Source organism: Prinia subflava, chromosome 24 (genome assembly GCF_021018805.1).
Source record: "Prinia subflava isolate CZ2003 ecotype Zambia chromosome 24, Cam_Psub_1.2, whole genome shotgun sequence".
Classification (NCBI taxonomy): domain Eukaryota; kingdom Metazoa; phylum Chordata; class Aves; order Passeriformes; family Cisticolidae; genus Prinia; species Prinia subflava.
Window position 1 is genome coordinate 921,713 of NC_086270.1, and position 19,050 is coordinate 940,762.

The 19,050-nt window shown below is 53.4% G+C and overlaps 3 protein-coding genes across 7 annotated transcripts; 2 read left to right on the top strand and 1 right to left on the bottom strand.

Moving 5' to 3' along the window:
- Positions 1 to 109: 109 nt before the first annotated feature.
- LOC134561741 (RH-like protein) lies at positions 110 to 9,824 on the top strand. 3 transcript variants are annotated; one of them, XM_063418975.1, is made up of 10 exons: positions 110 to 646; positions 3,154 to 3,340; positions 3,543 to 3,693; positions 3,791 to 3,932; positions 5,428 to 5,585; positions 5,908 to 6,066; positions 6,272 to 6,417; positions 6,725 to 6,804; positions 7,868 to 7,941; positions 8,228 to 9,824. In XM_063418975.1, exons 2-10 carry the CDS (start codon positions 3,174 to 3,176, stop codon positions 8,252 to 8,254), a joined length of 1,104 nt encoding a protein of 367 aa, XP_063275045.1. In that variant the 5' UTR covers positions 110 to 646; positions 3,154 to 3,173; the 3' UTR covers positions 8,255 to 9,824. The 3 variants fall into 3 exon arrangements, with proteins under 3 accessions (XP_063275045.1, XP_063275043.1, XP_063275044.1); XM_063418973.1 differs by lacking the exon at positions 110 to 646 and adding an exon at positions 813 to 2,731; XM_063418974.1 differs by lacking the exon at positions 110 to 646 and adding an exon at positions 815 to 2,731 and having other exon boundaries at positions 5,929 to 6,066.
- TMEM50A (transmembrane protein 50A) lies at positions 9,513 to 13,486 on the bottom strand. Of its 3 annotated transcripts, none has more exons than XM_063418977.1 (7): positions 13,377 to 13,486; positions 12,890 to 12,992; positions 12,181 to 12,293; positions 11,336 to 11,403; positions 10,506 to 10,598; positions 10,048 to 10,108; positions 9,513 to 9,823 (listed from the first exon to the last, which is right to left on the bottom strand). In XM_063418977.1, exons 2-7 carry the CDS (start codon positions 12,980 to 12,982, stop codon positions 9,778 to 9,780), a joined length of 474 nt encoding a protein of 157 aa, XP_063275047.1. In that variant the 5' UTR covers positions 12,983 to 12,992; positions 13,377 to 13,486; the 3' UTR covers positions 9,513 to 9,777. The 3 variants fall into 3 exon arrangements, with proteins under 3 accessions (XP_063275047.1, XP_063275048.1, XP_063275049.1); XM_063418978.1 differs by having other exon boundaries at positions 13,331 to 13,456; XM_063418979.1 differs by lacking the exon at positions 13,377 to 13,486 and adding an exon at positions 13,229 to 13,256.
- Positions 13,487 to 13,549: 63 nt separating this feature from the next.
- RSRP1 (arginine and serine rich protein 1) lies at positions 13,550 to 18,344 on the top strand. The gene is made up of 6 exons (XM_063418976.1): positions 13,550 to 13,749; positions 13,870 to 13,925; positions 14,955 to 15,542; positions 15,837 to 15,991; positions 17,094 to 17,177; positions 17,824 to 18,344. Exons 1-6 carry the CDS (start codon positions 13,679 to 13,681, stop codon positions 18,013 to 18,015), a joined length of 1,146 nt encoding a protein of 381 aa, XP_063275046.1. The 5' UTR covers positions 13,550 to 13,678; the 3' UTR covers positions 18,016 to 18,344.
- The last annotated feature ends 706 nt before the right edge of the window (positions 18,345 to 19,050 follow it).

Consider the following 19,050-nt stretch of genomic DNA (forward strand, 5'->3'; position numbering starts at 1 on the left):
AAACGGTTGACCCTACCTGAGTGACAGCATTCTCGACCAATCGTCAAGGGGGAAAGGAAGACAGACAGTAAAACAGACCAATCGCAGTGCCAGAAAAATTAAGCCCGCCTCGTGCCGTCGCGTACCACACCCACCACTGTGACTGACGGCTCTGCAAGTCAATCAAAGAGGGGAATTTATGATTGATGGCCCTTTAACCAATCAGAATGTAGATTTTGGTCTCCTCCCTCCTACTGTTCTGCAGCCTGGTTCCCGCCTCTTGCCGTGACCGACATCAAAACTGCCCAATGGAAGAGAAACAGAAAAATAAAAGGACAGCTCAGCCATCCACTCGGAAACGGAAGAGGGAGGGCTCAATTTCCTCTGTCACCGTAGCACCGAGGTGCCACCTCTCCCGCTTGATTGACAGCCTCGCTGGCAAATGGGCACTTGGGGAAGGGGACACAATGTCCCAGGTGCAAAGACAGGCAGTAACAGTTTGTGACGCCCGGTGCCGCCCCCACAGCGCGGCCCCCGCTGCCGGCTCACCGGAGGGCAAAATAACCCCAGGGGTGATTGACGGGCAGCGCCAGCCAATAAATAGCTCGCATAGCTGAGTGACAAGCGAACGGACCAATCGCAGTGCAGGACGCGCGGCCCAAAGATGGTAAGTGGTGGGGGTAGACCAATCAGAGGCCAGGAGGAGCTGTGCTCCGCCAATGAGAGAGCAGTCCCTAAGGGCGGCCTGTGGGGGAGGGGGCGGGCGTTCGGCGAGGGGCGGGGTTGGGTGGGTGTCGCCGTCACCGGGCGCTGCCGAGTCACGGCCGGGCACCGGCACCGGCTCCGGCTCCGGCTCCGAGCCTCCCTTCGCCAGGGCCGCCCGGCTGAGCCCCGGCCCAGCGCCCGCGGCCCCCGCGGAGCCCCCGCCCCGAGCCTGCGGCCCCTGCGGTCTGTGGGAGCCGTGAGGGGAGCAATGGCGGCGCCGCTCCTGAGGGAGGCCGGAGCGCCCCGCCCGGCCCCGCTGGGTGGAGGGTGGCGGTGCCCGCGGCCTGCGCTGCTCCGGCCTGGCCCGGTGCCGGGCTGGGTGCCGCGGGCCTGCCGGGGGGTGATGGAACTCCCAGAACAAGGGTCGGGCAGCCATGGGCTGAGTGTGAGGAGAGCTGATCCCAAAACGGCGTTAACCCTGTCCCAGGAGTTAACACTGGGCTGAGTCATGGGAGTATCTTCCTGGTAGTGGAGTTATAATTTAGAATCGGAGCATCATGGATTTGTTTGGGCTGGAAGAGACTTTGAAGATCATCCTGTTCTACCCCTGCCATGGGCAAAGACCTTCCCCTGTCCCAGGCTGCTCCAAGCCCTGTCCAGCCTGGCCTTGGGCACTGCCAGGGATCAGGGGCTGCTCTGGGCACCCTATGCCAGGGCCTGCCCACCTTTTAGAACTTTTTCCTAATATAAAAGTTACTTTGTGCTTCACCCTGTCAGAGATCAACCACTGGTCTCTGAATCTGAGCATCACCTTTACAGTGTGTCATTCTGAGGGAAAAGGGGTGAATTTAATGTCTGCTTGAGCGGTTATGCTGTCTAGAGAAAGTTCCCCAGGTATTCTGGTTCTGTCTGAATTACCCACGGGCTCACAGAATTCCCAGGAAAAGGACCTGGATGTGGATCTTTCTGCATCAGGATTTTCCTGAAGCCAGGGCAGTGCTTTGCATGCCTGGGAAAGTCTCTTTTTGGCTGGTTTTTCAGGAGTTTCTGAAATAGGTGTAGGGATATTGAACTTTGTTAAGCCTAAAAAAAGCTGGGCAAGGGCTTTGTTATTAAAGTGATGTGATATTAAAGCAGTTCGATACTGGATGGGAGGAAGGTTCAAGCTGTCACCACAAATCCAGACCTTGCACAGATGCTTTGCACACTGTTATTGTGCCCTGCAGCCTGGGTTGGCAGCAGGGACGTCCTAAAATTTAAGTGGAGCGGGAGTTTTGTGGGCATATTTTTGCCTGATGAATGTCCCTGTCACCAGCAGGTGGCTTTGTCCCTCTCCCTGAGCACGATCCTGGGCTGTCCTCAGGCTGGGTTTGTGACAGGCTCGGAGCAGAGTGTGAGGTGTGGTTAGAGTGCTTTAATCTGAGCTGCCTGCACAAGGAGGGCACAGTGAACACTGAGCAGGGACAGATTTTCCTCCAGTGCTTAAAGGGGCTCACAAAGGGAGGATTTTTATATGGCAGGACAAGGGGGGATGGCTTTGAACTGCCTGAGGGCAGGGTTGGGGTGGATGTTAAGAAATTCTGTATTCAGAGGGGGTGAGGCCCTGGCACAGGATGCCCAGAGCAGCCACCCCTGGATCCCTGGCAGTGCCCAAGGCCAGGCTGGATGGAGCTTGGAGCAGCCTGGGACAGTGGAAGGTGTCCTGTCCCTGCCCATGGACACCCGTGGGTGGCACTGGAGGGGACAGATAAGGAGCTGCTCCCTGCTCACGCCTCTGGGCGTTTTTATCTCTCGCTGAGTTCTCACTGCTGGCCCCCCACGCCTCCTGTGCCATTGCTGTGAGGGCACTGGGGCGTTTTTATAGGGAAAAGGAGCAATTGCTGTGTTGGTGCTTGATGCAGCGAGTGCACGATGCCCTCCCGCTACCTCAGCTTCCGCTGCAGCGTGCCCTGGCTCATCCTCCTGCTGCAAACTCTCTTCCTGCTCCGCTCCTTCTTTGGCTTCCCAGGTGCTGGTGACGTCTACTCCCCGTCCAGCCTGTACCCAGGTAAGCCTGGGAAAGGAGGGGCAATCCCTGCTCCCGTTGTGCCCTGCACAGGGGTGAGGCACAGCAGAATGGTTTTATTGCTCTTTGAACTTGCCAGGAGTTCTTTATTTCACAGGTGGGATGAGGATCCAAGATTAAATTGTATTTTTGGTCCGTTTTCTGTTGGGTTTTTTTGACCTCTCAGCCCCCATCCTGCTGCATCCAGATCGCTGTGTAAAAATAAATTCAGCATTAAGGGTATTTTTTTTCTCTGATTATAGATTGGAAAGAAAGCTCTGGAATTCTTTGCAAGCTCTAAACAATAGTGGCATTTGAATTTTTCATCTGAAGGCTTCTTAGTTAATTGTAATTTTTATTGATTTTTTTAACCAGAAGTCTTCATTAACAATTTCACTGCTGTATTTTTCTTTTCCATCCTGCAGAACTTCAAGATGTCAACCACATGGTGGTTTTTGGCTTTGGCTTCTTCCTGATGGTCCTGAGAAGATACGGCTTCAGCAGCACCGGGTTCAACTTCTTGCTCATTGTCCTTGGTGTCCAGTGCTCTGTGCTGGTTGAAGATTGCTTCGTTTTCCTCAGGGCTCAGCAGAATGAAGTTGGGATGAAAAGGTAATGAGTTCATGTTAGGGCTAATGCAGAGCTGCTGATTGCTCCTTGTGCTGGAGCTCCTCACAGGGATGAGCAGAGTCACATTTGCAGGCATTTTTAGAGGGCTTTTGGGCTTTGAGTGCATTGTTGTGTGTCATTCCTTTTTACCAGCCCTGCTGTCACCCTGACACTGAGCTGTTTTCCTTCCCTCCCTCTCCTGCAGCCTGGCCAAGGCCCTGGTGAGCATGACTGCTGTGGTCATCTCCACGGGGGCTGTCCTGGGCAAGGCCAACCCTGTGCAGTTAATTGTGATGACCCTGGTGGAGTTAATCTTCTTCTACGTGAGCAGATGCATCAACAGGATGTACCTGCAGGTAACCCTGGTGGGATTCCAGATCTGTGGGGGGAGATGTCCCCTTTCCTTTGTGAAAGGACAGGTGACATCTCTCTGTGTCTGTCCCGCTGCTGCAGGTCCCAGAGCACCTGAGCCTGATGCACGTGCACCTCTTTGGAGCCTACTTCGGGCTGGCGGTCACCTCCCGCTTCCCTGCGGCCCCCCCGGGGCTGGACAAGAGCAGGAGCACCCCCAGGTCGGAGCTGTTCTCCCTGCTGGGTGAGTGCTGGGCTGGAGCAGGGAGAGGGGACTGCAGGAGGGCTGGGGGCTTTCAGTGCAAGCTGCAGCTCTGGGTGCAGCCAAGAGCTGCAGCTGCTGCTGTGTCCTGCTGTGTGACAGTGGCCACTTTTCCCTGGCCCAGAGGCCGCTCCTGCCACTGCTGGGGCTCAGTTTGCCTTTGTCACCTCGGTGTGAAGGCTGCTCCAGGTGAACAGATCTTCCTCCAGTTCCTCCCTGTCCTGGCCGGGCTGTCCCCCTTGGCGTGCCCAGGGGCTGCTGTGTGCCAGAGCTGAGCTCACAACTTGGATTTCAGCAGAGCTCAGGCTGCTTCTCCAGGTGGTGCACGGAGATAGAAAGGGGCAGTCCCTGCTGGTGACAGAAATAAAAAGATAAAGCCTGCTGGAGGGTGGGGAGTGTGATACAGAGTCCTCCCACAAGAGAGGAGCTGGGGGAGGCTAGGCTCAGTGTCTGGGACTTTAATTCCTTTTCTCATGGAAGCAATTTGGTGTCTTTATTATCACAATTTCTGTAGTGCAACTGCCACCAGCTGAACCCAGAGCTTCCTGCAGGGGTCCACGGCGTCTCATTCTCAGTCAGTCTTTGCCCAGTTTAGGGAATACAAAATTTAAATGCAGCTCTTTTGTGTCCCTGGAGTTCTTGTTTGCAGTTTGTTTCCAGAGCTGAGCAGATACTCACAGGAATGCTTCAGTAGATTTTATATCTGTATTTATGACTGACTAACTGCCTGATCAGTGGGAATAGGATGAACGATCTCACAACTCCTCAGTGCCACCATAAGTTTAGAGTTGCTGAAATGGCCTCTCCTGTCTGAGGCAGGGTTATCTCTGCCTGGGTGCACTGAAATCATGGATATTAGCACTGGAAACTGGATTTCACAGAGCCAAGAGGGGCTGGTACAAAATCAGTGCCTGCCAGGGCTGCTGGAAACTGCATTTGTGCCTCACAGTGACAGTGTCTGTGTCACTTGTTAGGAGTCTTGGACAGGAACACATCCAGTGTCACTGTCAGGTGGATTGCACAGGGGTCTGGTGCCTCTGTGGGGAACACAACATCAGTGATGGGAGTGGGCAGGGAACAAAATAAACAACGGGCAATGCCAGAGGAGCTGTGCTTGGTGTTTGTGTTGGAGTCTGTGCACAGCCCGGGCCACAGTGCCTGTGGCAGCAGCCTGGGGCGCTCTGAGGGCACCACGTCCCTCTGCTGGCTGGAATTCCTGCTGTGCTTCCATCCCTGGAGGGGCAGGGGCAGTGCATCCTGCCAGGCAGGCTGGGCACCCCGAGTGCTGACCAGTGCAAGCAGGAGAACCTGTTTGATTCCTGCTGGAGAAGCCATGTGGTCACTGGGGTGTGACACTGGGAGGGATCCTAGGGAGGCTCTGCAGTGGGGATTACAGCTGGAGCCTTGCAGAGACAGGCAGAGACGGCTCCCTGTGGTTCAGAGCAGCTCCTGAGGGTGTCCTGTCCTTGTCCCCAAGGCACTGTGTTTGTCTGGGTGTTCTGGCCAAGCTTCAACTCCATCCTGGCTGACTCCAAGAGGGAAGCAGTGCTCAACACTTACCTGGCCCTCGCCGTGAGTGCTGTGGCTGCCTTCATGCTGTCTGCCCTCACCTCCAAGGATGGCAAGTTCAGAATGGTAAGGACAAGGGGAAAGCCTGCCTGGGGCTTTTCTGTTCAAAGAGATCCTCTGGTTCCCTCAGGAATACACTGGAATTACAACAGCCATGAACTGAGACCAGGCCCAGGGTCTGGCAGACTCACAGAGGGGTTTGGAGGGGAAGGGGCAGCAAAGATCAGCTCGTCCCACCCCTTCCACTGTGCCAGGGGGGCTCCAAGCCCTGTCCAGCCTGGCCCTGGGCACTGCCAGCGATCCAGGGGCCTCCCCACCCTCCCAGGGAACAATCCCTTGCTAACATTCAATCCCTGCCCCTGTTGTGTCACCACAATCCCGTGTACAGCCCCTCCCCGTGTTCCTGCAGGCGCACGTGCACGGCGCGGTGCTGGCCGGAGGCGTCGCTGTCGGCTGCACAGCTCACAGCATCCAGCACCCCTGGATCGCCATGATCCTGGGGCTGCTGGCCACTGCCGTCACCGTCCTGGGCTCCCACTGCTTGCAGGTAATGCTCAAACCCCACTTGGCTCCTGGGGAAGCTGAATAAATTTCATTTCCAGTGCAGGATACCCCAAGGGAAACCTCTTTTCCAAACTGAGGTGTTTTGAGCAGAGTGCAGGATTCAAATTCATCCTCTAGCTCTGCAACAGCTGATCTGCAATTACCAGCCTGTGTTTCTGGGTGTCAATTAAACATTTTCCTTTTCCCAGAGGTGCTTTAATCGTGCCTTGAAGCTTCAGGACACTTCTGGAGTCCATTTCACTTTTGGTTTGCCTGCTGTGCTGGGAGCCGTGGCCGCTGTGGTTCTCTGTGTCGTAGAAAAAGGGATTGCTAAGCAATGGAATGATTTATCCAGGTACAGACATTCTTGTATTAAATAATGAAGAGAAATAACCAGGGAGGGAGAAAGCAGAGTGCAGCATGAGGGCCTGACACTTCTCATCACATTCTTAATGAAACAAATTTAATGAAGTTTTAATACCAAAAGGATGAGCAAAACAAATCCTCTGAGGTCTGTGTTAGGCTTCTGGTGTGTTCCTAAGACATCTCACTGCAGCTGCAGATGTGAGAATGACAGTTCCTGTGAGAGATTTTGATAGAGGCACATTCATTCATCCTGTTAATGCTAAATAAAAGGTGAAACTCTTTTTTTGCTTTTTCAGTCTGGGTTATTTGGTCTTTGTTGCTGTTGGTGCCTTCTGCCAGACCATCTGCACTGCCTTGATAACAGGTTTGATTACAGGTCAGTACTGGGACATCCCAGGAATTCTTTATTTCCTTGGAGCAAGATTCTGTGGGCAAATCACTTGTGAAATAAACGAAAACACGAATGCCAGGGACTCCTCCCAGCCAGGCTGGTGAAGGAGAAGAGCTGTTCTGCACAGAAATAACCCAGCAGCACCATTCTTTCAGTGCTGGGGTTTTATTTTCACCAAGGTTTAACAGCTGCCTTCAGCCTGCAGACAGGAGAGGTGTGAAGATGAAAACGCTGCCACTTCGGGGTGTTATCTTAGTGACAGAAGATGCCCCAGTCTGGGACTTGTCACTTTTTAGGCCATTTGGAGCAAATGTGCCAAGTTTCAACAACATCAGGAGCTGCCTCAGCCCAGCTGCAGCCCTTTGATCAAGAGATTTGGGGATTTGGGGGACTTTTTGCTGCTTTGGGGGCAGCAGCACTCACGTGGCTCCCATGGGATGCTCTGGTTTGTGGGAACTGCTGCTAATTCTGTGTGGAGTAACACAGAAATGGCCAATGAAAACTGCTGGGAAACACACCCTACAGTGATACTTTGAGTGTTTTAATTTATTTAAACCTTTGCATTACTTTTAAGTGTAATGAAGAAGGAACAGATTTTCAGAAAACATCCAGCTGAAATAAGCAAACACTCCGTGTTTAACCAATTGTTTTAAAATCCAGAGATCCCAAACTAGCACTGCTGATAAGCCAGATTGTTTTAAATACACAGGCACTTCTCAGGCAAGAAATTAATCATTTTCATGTATTTTTTTTAATCTAGCAGCTGTTTAATGGGGTTTTACCTAAAGTAATTCATTTTTAGTATGCCAAGCCTCGATCTTGGCAAGCCTCTTTTTGTACTTAAGTATTTAATACTTAAATACAAAAATACTTAAATACTTCTGCATTTAAGGCCAGCTGGAGTCAGGGGGCTCTGCTGGAGGATTTAGGTCTGAATTTGTGTTTTACATTTGGATAAATGTTGCCAAGAAACTCCTTTTACACACAATCCTCCCCTTGCCCTGATTTGTTTGTGTTTGTTTTGGATCTCTTCTCTTTTTACCAACAGGTTTAATCTTAAACATCAAACTGCTTAAAGCTGTGCATGTCTCAAAGTACTTTGATGACCAATTTTATTGGGAGGTGAGTTTCCAAATGATTTCAGATTCCCTGTGGGAGAGTTCATTTATGGACAACTCCAGATATTTGAATTAAAAATTTGAGGAAAAAATGGGTTATTCCTTTTCCCAGCATATTTTGATGCACAAACAGTCCTTGGGCACCCTTAGGTGCTGATGTGAGGCTGTAATCTGAATTACAGGAATAACAAATGGGTGAAAAGAAGCTTTTAATCAGGTTTTGCATTGGTTTGAGGGTTTTTCCTGTGATGCTTTGACATGTTCTGATATGAGAACGTTTGTGTTCACAGTTCCCACACTTGTCTGTTGGATTTTGAGTGGAGGATCCCAGCTGACAGACAGGACCAAGATAAGATTTTCCTCTTTACCACCAGGAAATCTGAACAGCTGTGATGGGTTCAAAGAGCACTGAAATACCAATTCAAAGGCCCACAAAAGCCACCCCAATGGACACTCAAAAATCAAACTGTTCCAGTTATTCCTGAAAGGTACAGAGGGCGAATTCACAGATGCAAACTTCAGGTGCATTCAGCTTTCCTGCTTTGTTGGCCTTATCTTAAATATTTTTTGTAAGATATGTACAAAAAGGTTGGCTGCATTCATGGCTTATCAATCCAAATGCATGGAAACATTAAACTATTTTTAGTTTTCAAGGCGAAAGGATGATTTGAAATGGTAATTCCTCACGGAGCACTTCTTCTCCAGACAAGCAGTGAAGTTTTTAAGCTGAATTGGTTCTGCTGGAGGCCTTGACAAGGCAGGATTTGATGAGTGAGCTGGAGCAGGGCCAGAGCTCAGCATCCTGCCAGGCTGAACTGGGACAGTCTGGGACATCCTGGGACAGTCTGGGCTGGGCTGGGTGCTGGCAGGTCCTGGTCAGCTGTGGATGACACCCCCGGGGTTTGGTGCCAAATTCAAACACAAACAGAGCTGGGGCAGTGTCTGAGGGGACAGCCTGGGCTGTCACCTCTGTGGGAGGTGCAGGGACTTTAAGGACAGAGCATTCTCTGCAGGAACCCGGGGTTTTCAGCAGATCCTCAGTGTTCCTCACTTTCAGAGACAGCTGACACAGAAATCTCCAGCAGTGCTTACCCAATAAAGGAGTGAGAACGTGGCTGCTTCTCTCCCTTCAGCCCCTGGGGAGGGATGGAGGAGGAGCTCGTGACAAGGCCTTTGATGAGGCTCGCTGGCCTCATTCCCTCCCTGATGAGCAGATCCCTGCACTCCCCAGGAATGCAGGCACAGGCAGGGCCAGTTCTCCCTGTCCCCAGAGAGCCAGCAGGGAGCTGGGACTGCCCCAGCCTTCCACACACAACTGGCACTTGTCACTTCCCAGACACTTCTTCTTTTATCACCACAGGATAAATGAAATATTCAGGGATAATCCCCTAAAAAATCCCAAGTCACCACAGTTCTGAATTACACAAGAAAAGCCACACAGCAGCAAGTTTTGAAATTGAAGAAATGGTTATATTGCCCAGATATAGGAAATATTTAATAAATACCTGTTAAAAGGTTGCTTTAATGCAGTTTTAGTAAGTTGTGGATTGTAAATAACATCATAGAAACAGCTGGTTAAGTTCATCCATATTCCAACTCTCCTTTTATTTGTAACAAACATCATTTTAGAAAAGTGACTCCACTGTTGTTTGTAGCAATTTTACATTTCTCAAAAACAGTACAACACTGAAGTGGACGTACAAGAGTAAAAAAACCAAACAGAACTGAGCTGGATTTAGTGCTTTCAGCTTTCCTTGATTTCAGACACAATGGAAGGTTTACAAAACAGTTTTACAAAACTTTGGGGGTGCAGTTAAAGCCCAGGGCCCTCCAGGGGGGTTCACTGCCACAAATCCTCTGTGCGGCCAAACTTGAACACCAGGCCCCTGTGGAAACAGCAGAGGGACACAGAAATCAAACTCCTCTTCTTCTAAACACAGGAGTTCAAGGGGTCTTTGTTAATCCAAGTCCTATGTGGGCAGATCCCAGTTTATTCACACAGCTCTGGCTATAAAACAGGACTTTAGGACCAAGCAGGTCCCAGCCAGTTTCAGTTTTTTATCATTAAAAGCCAATTAAATAGGAAACAAATCAAAGAGGACAGTCTTACCCAAAAAAGATGAATGCATTCTGGAAAAACACAGCAATTCCTGGGTACACCACTGGTTTTTCTAAGAGAAAAAAAAATATTAATTTTTTTTTTGAAGTAGTTTTCAAGCGTATCCCATTTCTGACATGTCATTTTCCCTTGTGCGAATTTAGCAGAGAGGCTTTGGGAGCAATCTGCAGGAACTCAGTAATTTGTATTCTGGGAATAAATGTTCGCCCAGGGAATTATTCCCTTAAAACTGCAGCAGTTTAATTATATCCATGGAGTTCCCAGTTGGGCAAGAGCTGGGTTCCTACAGGAAGTTTGTACTTAGATCAAATCCATCCCAATATTAGGAATAATATGGGATTGTGGTGTGTAGGGCAAAATACTCAAACTGGGCCTGCCTAGGAACCCTCTAAATACCAGTTCTAAACCTCAGGACCCCTTCAGCTTTCAAAAATAGGCTCAGGCCTTACCTTTAACCACATAGCCCCCAAAAAGGATCCACATGGAAGCGATGAGGGACCCAAACGCCATCATGAAACCAATGAAGAGCCAGATCCGAGCCCCTGCAACGGGATGGGGAATGTCCTGTGGGACCCCACAGACCCCCCTGGTACAGCCCAGACCCCACAAACCCCCCCTGGCACAGCCCAGACCCCCCTGGCACAGCCCAGACCCCACAAACCCCCCCTGGCAGAACCCAGACCCCACAGACCCCCCTGGCACAGCCCAGACCCCACAGACCCCCCTGGCACAGCCCAGACCCCACAAACACCCCTGGCACAGCCCAGACCCCCCTGGCACAGCCCAGACCCCACAAACACCCCCTGGCACAGCCCAGACCCCCCTGGCACAGCCCAGACCCCCCTGGCACAGCCCAGACCCCACAAACACCCCCTGGCACAGCCCAGACCCCCCTGGCACAGCCCAGACCCCACAAACACCGCCCTGGCACAGCCCAGACCCCACAAACACCCCCTGGCACAGCCCAGACCCCACAAACACCCCCTGGCACAGCCCAGACCCCACAAACCCCCCTGGCACAGCCCAGACCCCCCTGGCACAGCCCAGACCCCACAGACCCCCCTGGCACAGCCCAGACCCCACAAACACCCCCTGGCAGAACTCAGACCCCCCAGACCCCCTGGCACAGCCCAGACCTCACAGATGCCCCTGGCAGAACCCAGACCCCACAGACCCCCCTGGCACAGCCCAGACCCCCCAGACCCCCTGGCACAGCCCAGACCCCACAGACCCCCCTGGCACAGCCCAGACCCCCAGACCCCGTGCCGTGTCCCCGTACCTGTCTGCCCCAGGCAGCCCTCGCTGTAGCTGTCCCCTCGCACCTGCCCGTTGGACACCGCGTTGATCCTGGGAAAGGGGACAAAGCTGCCATGAGACCCTCCCTGTTCATTCTTTGTTGGAAAAACCCTTTTCTGACCCAGAGAGGGGCTCCTGAGAGGCGTTTTAAAGACTTTTATTCCATTTTCAGGCTCGTGAGAAGGGTGAGATGGTGCAGATGTTACAATTCCCAATCAGAAGCCAAACTATTTCCTAATTAATTATAAGCATTTTTTGGCCTATCAGCTTTTGCCACACAGTGCTGCTAATGCTTCTAAGCAAATCATCTATTTAATTACCCCACATGGGTCTTGCTACAATACATTTTTCATAGTTTTATTCTCCAGAACACCAGACCTCCTGTTTGCAGAAACCTACTGAAATAGTCCTGGAAAACAGGAAACAGGGAGTTCTACCAGCCATCAATCACATCTGCAGTGAAAAGGTTGAAAGTTTAGAACGAGGAAGACTCGTTTTACTTCCTCCTTTTGGTGACCACTCCTCACAAAAGGACCCCCGACCCATTTCAGGGAACAAACTCCTCATGCTTAATCACCTTTTTGTCAATTAGCATATGAAGCGAGAAGAGGAAGTGACAGGGGTATGAATATGCATTTGTATTTTGTCTATTCGACATTTTTGTAAATAAAAGGCTTTGTAATTCCCTGTGATCTTTGCAGTGCGCATTAGGGAGCTATCCCACACAATAAACCCTTTCTAACTTTAACTGTTAGAGAGTCCTTTGTCCGTCACAGTTGAATATTGCTATTAGATCGATATTCATATTTTAATAAATCATCCCCTTACATCAGGAAGGCGATGGTGGCGATGACCCCGCAGGCGTGGTACGAGTGGTTGAAGTCCTCCACCTGCGGGTACTTCACAGCAGCATCGATGATGATCCACCAGCCCGTGAAAAACTGGGAAAAAAGAGGTTAAATCCAGACACAGCCCTTCCTCGGATCCTCTGGATTGCTCCAGGAAAACATCGTGGATATTTAAACACCCCCGGAGTCTCCAGCCCAGCCCAAACTGGGGTCACTGTTCATTTTGCTGTCAGTTTGGGATGGAGCTGACTGCAGAGCAGGGATTTACCCAGCAGCTACCGCCTGGGTAAAACCGAAATTTAAACAAAAAACGCATGCAGGAAGCCAGGCCGGATTTTGTGGGTAACTCTGCTGCTACACACAGGGACAGTGTATCCCTGCTCTTCCCTTCCCTGGAATTCCGAAGGTGGAGCTGCCCTCTGAAATCATCAATTCCAGCCACCGCGGTCACCACTAAACCCTGTCCCCAAATGCCACACCCACGTATTTTTAATCATCCCCAGTGACTCCAGCGCTGCCTGCCCCCTTCCAGTGGGGAAATTTCCCATTTTATCCCACTGGCACAACTCGAGGCCGTTTCCTCTCACCCTCCCACTTGTACGGCGGGAGAAGAGACTCTCAGACCGCTCGTCATTTTTATCTTAGGACAGAAAAGCCAAAAGAATCGCAAAGCGCGGGGCGGGCCGTACCAGCACCCCCGCGGCCACCGAGGCGATGGTGTTGCGCTTCTCGCCCCAGTCCACGCACTCCGAGCACCGCAGGCTCTCCAGCAACCCGGACATGGCTCAGCAGCTGCGGGAGGAAAAGGGAGGCTCGGTGCGCACGGGAAACCGGCGGAGCGCGGGGCTGCCCGGGGCCGGGACCCGCCGCTGTCCCCGCTCACCGGGCACCGCCACCGCGGCTCCCACCGGGGCGCGGCCCCGATCCGCGCACCGCGAGCACCGCGCTCCCCGCTCCGCTCCCGCGCCCCGCGCGGTCACTGCGCATCCCCCGCTCCCCCGTCCCTGCACCCCGCGCATCCCCCGCACCGTGCGCGCCCCCGGCCCCGCGCATCCCCCGCACCGTGCGCGCCCCCGGCCCCGCGCATCCCCCGCACCGTGCGCGCCCCCGGCCCCGCGCATCCCCCGCACCGTGCGCGCTCCCGCCCCGCGCGCGCCCCGCGCATCCCTCGCGCACCGTCACGGGACGCGGCGGCGGCCGCGGGCGCAGGCGCAGCGCGCGCGCAGGGGCGCGGGGGGGGCGCGTGGGGGTCACGTCCCGAGCGTTGGGGGCGGGGCCGCCGTCCGGGGGGCGGGGCCGGCGCGTGCGCCGCGCGCGCGGGGGTTGCGTAACGGGAGGGACGTTCTGGAAGGTTCTGGGCCGGCCTCAGTCGCTGGCGGGCGGCGGCGGCGGGCGGAGGCGCTTCCCGGCTGCGCTTCTGTCGCGGTTCTGTCGCGTTGCTATCGCCGATCGCGGCTGGCGCTAGCGGACCCGGCGCTATGGGGGTGACTCACGAAGCGGGGCTCTCCCCTCAGGACCCGTGCGGGGGCAGCCCGGCGGGCTGGAGCCGGTGAGGCGGCGCCCGGGGGGGAAGGAGGCGGGAGAGGCCGATGGCGGCGGCCGATGCGGAGTGAGGGCCGTGGGTCGCTCACGGGTGGGTTTTTACGGGTGTTTATTTGTTCTGTTGCAGGAGCGCCCAGGTGCCACAGGGGAACCAGCGCGGGGCGTGCCCGGCGGCGCCCAGCGGTGAGTGCGGGGGCCGGGAGGGCTCGGCGGCTCCGGTACCGGCGGCGGGCCCCCATGGACGGGCCGGGAGGGGGTTGGCGGTGCCGGGTGGCGCTTGGGGGGTTTCTCGTATTACCGTGCCAGCCGTGTGACCTTGGCCCTGGCACAGAGGTGAAGTAGTAAAACTTTACCTGGAGTAGTAGCGGGAGAGGTGCGTCCGACAACTCTGGTGCAACCTAAATTACAGATTTCAGTGAGGGGGTTGGATTCCTTGCCTAACCTCGCTTTGCACCGAGCTCTAAATAGAAATTCCGTGTCAAAGCAGGCTTCCCTAAACTGTAAACTGGTTACGTAACTCAGGGCTTAAGTCTTGTGATAAGATCCTTACCCCGAGTCACCTCTGCGGCCGTGAAATGGCGGCGCTCCGGGACAGCCATTTTAATTATTAATGCGGGGCAGCGCCCGCCTTCTGCGCTGTTAATATCGAGGGTTTTTATCAGCAGCTTGTTGCATGCACTGCTGGGATGTGTGGGGCTGAGTGCTACGAGCTTGATGACAAAGTACGGGCGAGATCTTCGCTGCTTTTGACTTACGAGATACTTTTGTTTCCCTTCGATGGTAAAAGCCTGTGTGGAACTGTAGCAGAAAAGTCCTCGATTTGTATTGAGCTGGAAGGAGAATGGTTATTTTGTATCCTGCATACAATGGGCTGTATCTAGGACAGATGGAAGATAAATATCTTAGCTTTTTTTTCCAAGAATGTCAAGATCTTCCTTCTTTTTGGAGGAAGAAGGGTATTGCAAAAGGAATTAAACTTAAAATGCAGATGGACTTGTTTTTCCACACAGAACCACTCATGGTTTAAGCTGAAGCCTTTCTTTTTCCGTACGAGCTCGTGTTTCGGTTTTGTGCCTGCAGGAGAGGGGGTGGCAGGGCTGGAGGATGCCTGGGGGCTGTGGGGTGTTTACACCCCGGTGTTGCCCGTGTGTCACCGTGCTGTTTGTTGTGAGGAAACGCTGTCAGTGCTGACTTCTCCTCTCCGCCCTGCAGGAACAGAGACCGGGCACTGCCGGGCCAAGCCGGGCCCCGAGGGCGCGGGGAGAGCGCAGGACATGGCAGAGTTCATGGATGACCTGACCCTCAGCTCGCCCAGGCAGCGCCCATCACCGGCCGGCTCCGGCCGCGGCCGCTCGCGCTCCTCCAGCCGCTCCTCGGGCCGCTCCTCCGGCCGCTCCTCGCGCAGCTCCAGCAGCTCCAGCAGTTCCAGCTCCAGCCGCTCCTCGCGCAGCTGGAGCCGCTCCCGTTCGCGCTCCCGGGCGCGGCGCAACGGCCCCCGGCGCTCCCGGCGCTACTCGCGCTCCTACTCGCGCAGCCGCTCGCGCTCCCGCGGCCACCGGCGCTACCGCGGCCGCTACCCGGCGCGGCACTACCGGCACCGCTACGGCCGGCGCCGCTCGCGGTCCCGCTCCCGCGGCAGGGCCTGCTTCCGCCGCTCGTACTCGCGCAGCCGCTCGCGCTCCCGCGGCCGCCGCTTCTACGGCTTCGGCAGGACCGTGTACCCCGAGGCGTACCGCGGCTGGAGGAGCCGCTCCCGCACGCGCTCCCGCAGCCGCTCGCCGCTGCACCTCAGCGAGAAAGGTACCCGGGCCTGGTGGGGCTTCCTGTGGGTGTGTGGCAGCTTAAAACCAAGTGTTTGTACTGGGTGGATTCTCCTTTGCTGGCTTGGTTTGTAAAGCTCCATGAGGGGAAATCTCAGTGTGGTTGGGTAAAGGTATTTAATAGAAATTGTTGTTCAGAGCAGCATTGGCACGGGGGACAGGCTGCCATGAGATCATCTATGCTTGCATAGATGCAAAACCTGCAGGTTTTAGGCTTGGGATTACACAGATTTTAACATGACATAAACCACCTTTTTATTCCTTCCTCTTCTAGACAAGAGGGAACTCCTGGAAATTGCAAAAGCCAATGCTGCCAAAGCTCTGGGAACAGACAACATCGTCCTGCCAGCAAGCCTGAGGATCTCTGCTCCTGCCAAGGAGGTCAAAACAGAGAAGCAGGAGCGTGAGGAAGCCACGGAGTCAGCTGAGGTAAGTATGGAGTGTTCTCCCTGGAAAGGTAAACACCTTAGACTTGTCTGCATGGCTGTGTTGTAGTTCAGCTGCGGAGGTTGTGCTTTTGAGTTCAAACTCCTGAACAAAACCTTCTCCAGAAACCTCGAGGAGCTGCCTTAAGCTGGAAGCACAGAGCCCCTCGCAGAGGTGGTTGATCCCCTGAGTGTCCAGGGGACAGCTGGGGAAGGAGAGGAGACTTGTTTCTTTGACTTGTTCTCCTAGTGGGATATTCCCACAAATTCCACTGGTTTATTTATGCCTTTCTGACCTGAAACCAGGAATCTCCTTCCCAAACCTAGTGAATAGTGCGGGGTTATCTTTTTTAAGGTTAAATCTTTCTGCCTTTTTAAACTGTTAAAAGCTTTTCATGTGCAACCAACTGTTTCCCAGAAATTCCATGCCCAAGCACACAATGCATTTTACATACTTTATTTCTGTCTTATAGAAATCATGACTATGGTTCCAGACATGAGGAAGAAAATCTGGTGGTAATTAAGGGACTTGTGGGCTGTAGCTGCTGTGACTTGAAGGGAGGGAGAAGCTCGAGCAGCTTGAAGTGAATTTTAGTTTGGTTTTTGTTTCTGTCGTGGTGTGTTACCCTGAGCCACAGTAAATACAAACCTGCAGCAACTGCGTGGCTCAGGGGCTGCTGTGCAAAGGGAATGAATCTGAGGGTGTGACACAAACGGTGCAGGCATCCCTGTCATAAACATATGCAATATATTCCAGATGTTGAGAGAGTACAGAAGAAGAGGCCTGCATCCCTTGCAGATAAGTTTATTGTTGTTCTCAAAGCGCTGCAGGCCGGGTGTGCAGAGCCGCTGCCACTCGCTGTGTCCCTGCTCTGGTGGCAGCCTGAGCTGTCCCCGAGTCCTCTCTGAGCTGTGACTGGGCCTGGAGCCCCCATTCCCCGGGGATTGGCACAGTGCCCCCGGTGTGCCCAGCACTGCCCTGCTGTGGCCGTGCAGCTCCTTTAGATTAAACAACTCTGAGACTCCACAGAGAGCTCTGCTCTGCTCTGCTGTGCTGTGCCTGCCCTGCCAGGGACCCCCCTCAGGCTGTGTCTGCTCTTCTTTAGCACCCCGGGAGTGCAGCTGAGGACGGGAGCAAGGCTGGCATGGAGAGGGCAACCATCCAGAGGAGCATCTCCTTCAGCCCCAATGTGAGTACTGGAATTGGGAAAGAGCATTTCCTTCAGCCCTAACTGAGTGCTGGAATTCCTGAGGAGCATTTCCTCAGCACCAGTGTGAGTAATGGAATTCCAGAGGAGCATTTCCTCAGCTCTAATGTGAGTGCTGGAATTCCTGAGGAGCATTTCCTCAGCTCTAATGTGAGTGCTGGAATTCCAGAGGAGCATTTCCTCAGCTCTAATGTGAGTAATGGAATTCCAGAGGAGCATTTCCTCAGCTCTAATGTGAGTAATGGAATTCCAGAGGAGCATTTCCTCAGCCCCAATGTAAATATTCAGCTGGAAGGCCGAAGCTCAGGCTTTTCCCAAATGGGGATCTCCATAACAAAAGGGATTTCATGTCTGGTGATGATTTCTCTGGAGGAGTTGGTGGCAGCAGTGTGTTTGAAATAAGAGTTCACCCTCAACCTGAACCATTTCAGACTAGAACTATTGACATGTTTTAGTAATGCAAACTGAGCATTCAGGGATTTCCCCTGTGTTGAGAGCACGTGATTGATACCCAGTGTAAGCATCAGGAATTCCAAGAACTGGACAGAAAACAGTGCTGTGATAGCACAGATAAACCCCTTGCTCTCAGCACCTTTTCCTACAGGAAATGTCTTTTTTTTTCTTGCAGAACACAATGGCCAAGCCCGCCCTGCAGAAGCCCCCGAGCCAGGCTGTGGTCAAGGAGCCGGTGGTGTCCCCAGCCAGGGAGGAGGACAGGAAGGGGGGAAGCCCCTACGGGCAGTGGGTTCCTGTCAAGAGGGAGGAGAAGAAAACATTCCTGAACTTCTCCCCCAAAAGCTCCCTGTTCCGGGCCCGCTGAGGGAGGCACTGTCAGACTGCAGCACTTCACACCCTCAGCACGGAGGGGAGATCCTGATGGGCTTGAAGACTTGTTAATACTGAGTATTTATTTTGAGGTCTTAATTTTTGGAATCTTAGGTTTCTCTTTCAGATAGAGAGCACACAGATCCAGAAGCCACAGATGGGAATCTTGTGTATATTTGTAAATATTTTGTATTGCTTTATTGGACTAGGATTTACAGGTGGGTAACTTTTTCTAAACCATAGTTGAGTAGCTGTTCTTTGAGCACCTGGATTTACATTGTGTAACTGTTTACTTAAGTGAATAAAGTTTAGTTTTGCACTGGCTGTGTCGGGGGTGAGGACTGTGTTTGTGGGGTTGTTTCTGGTCCTCCCCACGAGGTGCAGCACCCCAGGGCTGCTGCAGCATTCTCAGAGTGCCTCCTGCCTCCTCCAGGGCCTCCTCCTTCCCCAGGAGCCCCTGGAAGTGGGGGTGGATGGGTTGTGTGGGGTTCCTGCTGCCTGCCACAGGAATTGGGGCCATTCCCTCACGTTGTCCCTTCTGCTGCTGAACTCGAGTTACTCAGAATTGGATTTATAACTCGAGTTACTGCAGGACTGGATTTATTTGGTTTGCTTTAAAATCAGCCTCCCTGTGAGGCAGGAAGGAAAAGGGGGCAGGAGGGTTCCAGAGCCCTGCTCCAGGAGAAATAATTAGCAAAATAAACTGGACTGCTCATGTCTGGAAGCTTCTTTAGGACACCCTTGGATGGGCAGGAGGATCCTGCGTTCATCCTGGCCCTGTGGGTGAGGCTGGACAGCTGCACTGCCCGGGGCAGTTCCCCCTTTGGAATCGCTGCCGGGGGCAATTCCACCCTTGGAATCAGTGCCAGGGGCAATTCCACCCTTGGAATCAGTGCCCAGGGGCAATTCCACCCTTGGAATCAGTGCCCAGGGGCAATTCCACCCTTGGAATCAGTGCCCAGGGGCAATTCCACCCTTGGAATCAGTGCCAGGGGCAATTCCACCCTTGGAATCGCTGCCGGGGGCAGTT

What these genes read in the sequence shown, in the direction of transcription:
- LOC134561741 (XM_063418973.1), top strand. Translation starts at nt 2,596, where the DNA reads ATGCCCTCCCGCTACCTCAGCTTCCGCTGCAGCGTGCCCTGGCTCATC. An exon ending in GATAACAGGTTTGATTACAG is followed by an intron (nt 6,805 to 7,867) that starts GTCAGTACTGGG and finishes TTTTACCAACAG; the next exon opens with GTTTAATCTTAAACATCAAA. An exon ending in ATGACCAATTTTATTGGGAG is followed by an intron (nt 7,942 to 8,227) that starts GTGAGTTTCCAA and finishes TTGTGTTCACAG; the next exon opens with TTCCCACACTTGTCTGTTGG.
- RSRP1 (XM_063418976.1), top strand. Translation starts at nt 13,679, where the DNA reads ATGGGGGTGACTCACGAAGCGGGGCTCTCCCCTCAGGACCCGTGCGGG. An exon ending in GTGCCCGGCGGCGCCCAGCG is followed by an intron (nt 13,926 to 14,954) that starts GTGAGTGCGGGG and finishes TCCGCCCTGCAG; the next exon opens with GAACAGAGACCGGGCACTGC. An exon ending in GCTGCACCTCAGCGAGAAAG is followed by an intron (nt 15,543 to 15,836) that starts GTACCCGGGCCT and finishes TTCCTCTTCTAG; the next exon opens with ACAAGAGGGAACTCCTGGAA.
- TMEM50A (XM_063418977.1), bottom strand. Translation starts at nt 12,982, where the DNA reads ATGTCCGGGTTGCTGGAGAGCCTGCGGTGCTCGGAGTGCGTGGACTGG. An exon ending in GCCACCATCGCCTTCCTGAT is followed by an intron (nt 11,404 to 12,180) that starts GTAAGGGGATGA and finishes CCCCTTTCCCAG; the next exon opens with GATCAACGCGGTGTCCAACG. An exon ending in AATGCATTCATCTTTTTTGG is followed by an intron (nt 9,824 to 10,047) that starts GTAAGACTGTCC and finishes CTGTTTCCACAG; the next exon opens with GGGCCTGGTGTTCAAGTTTG.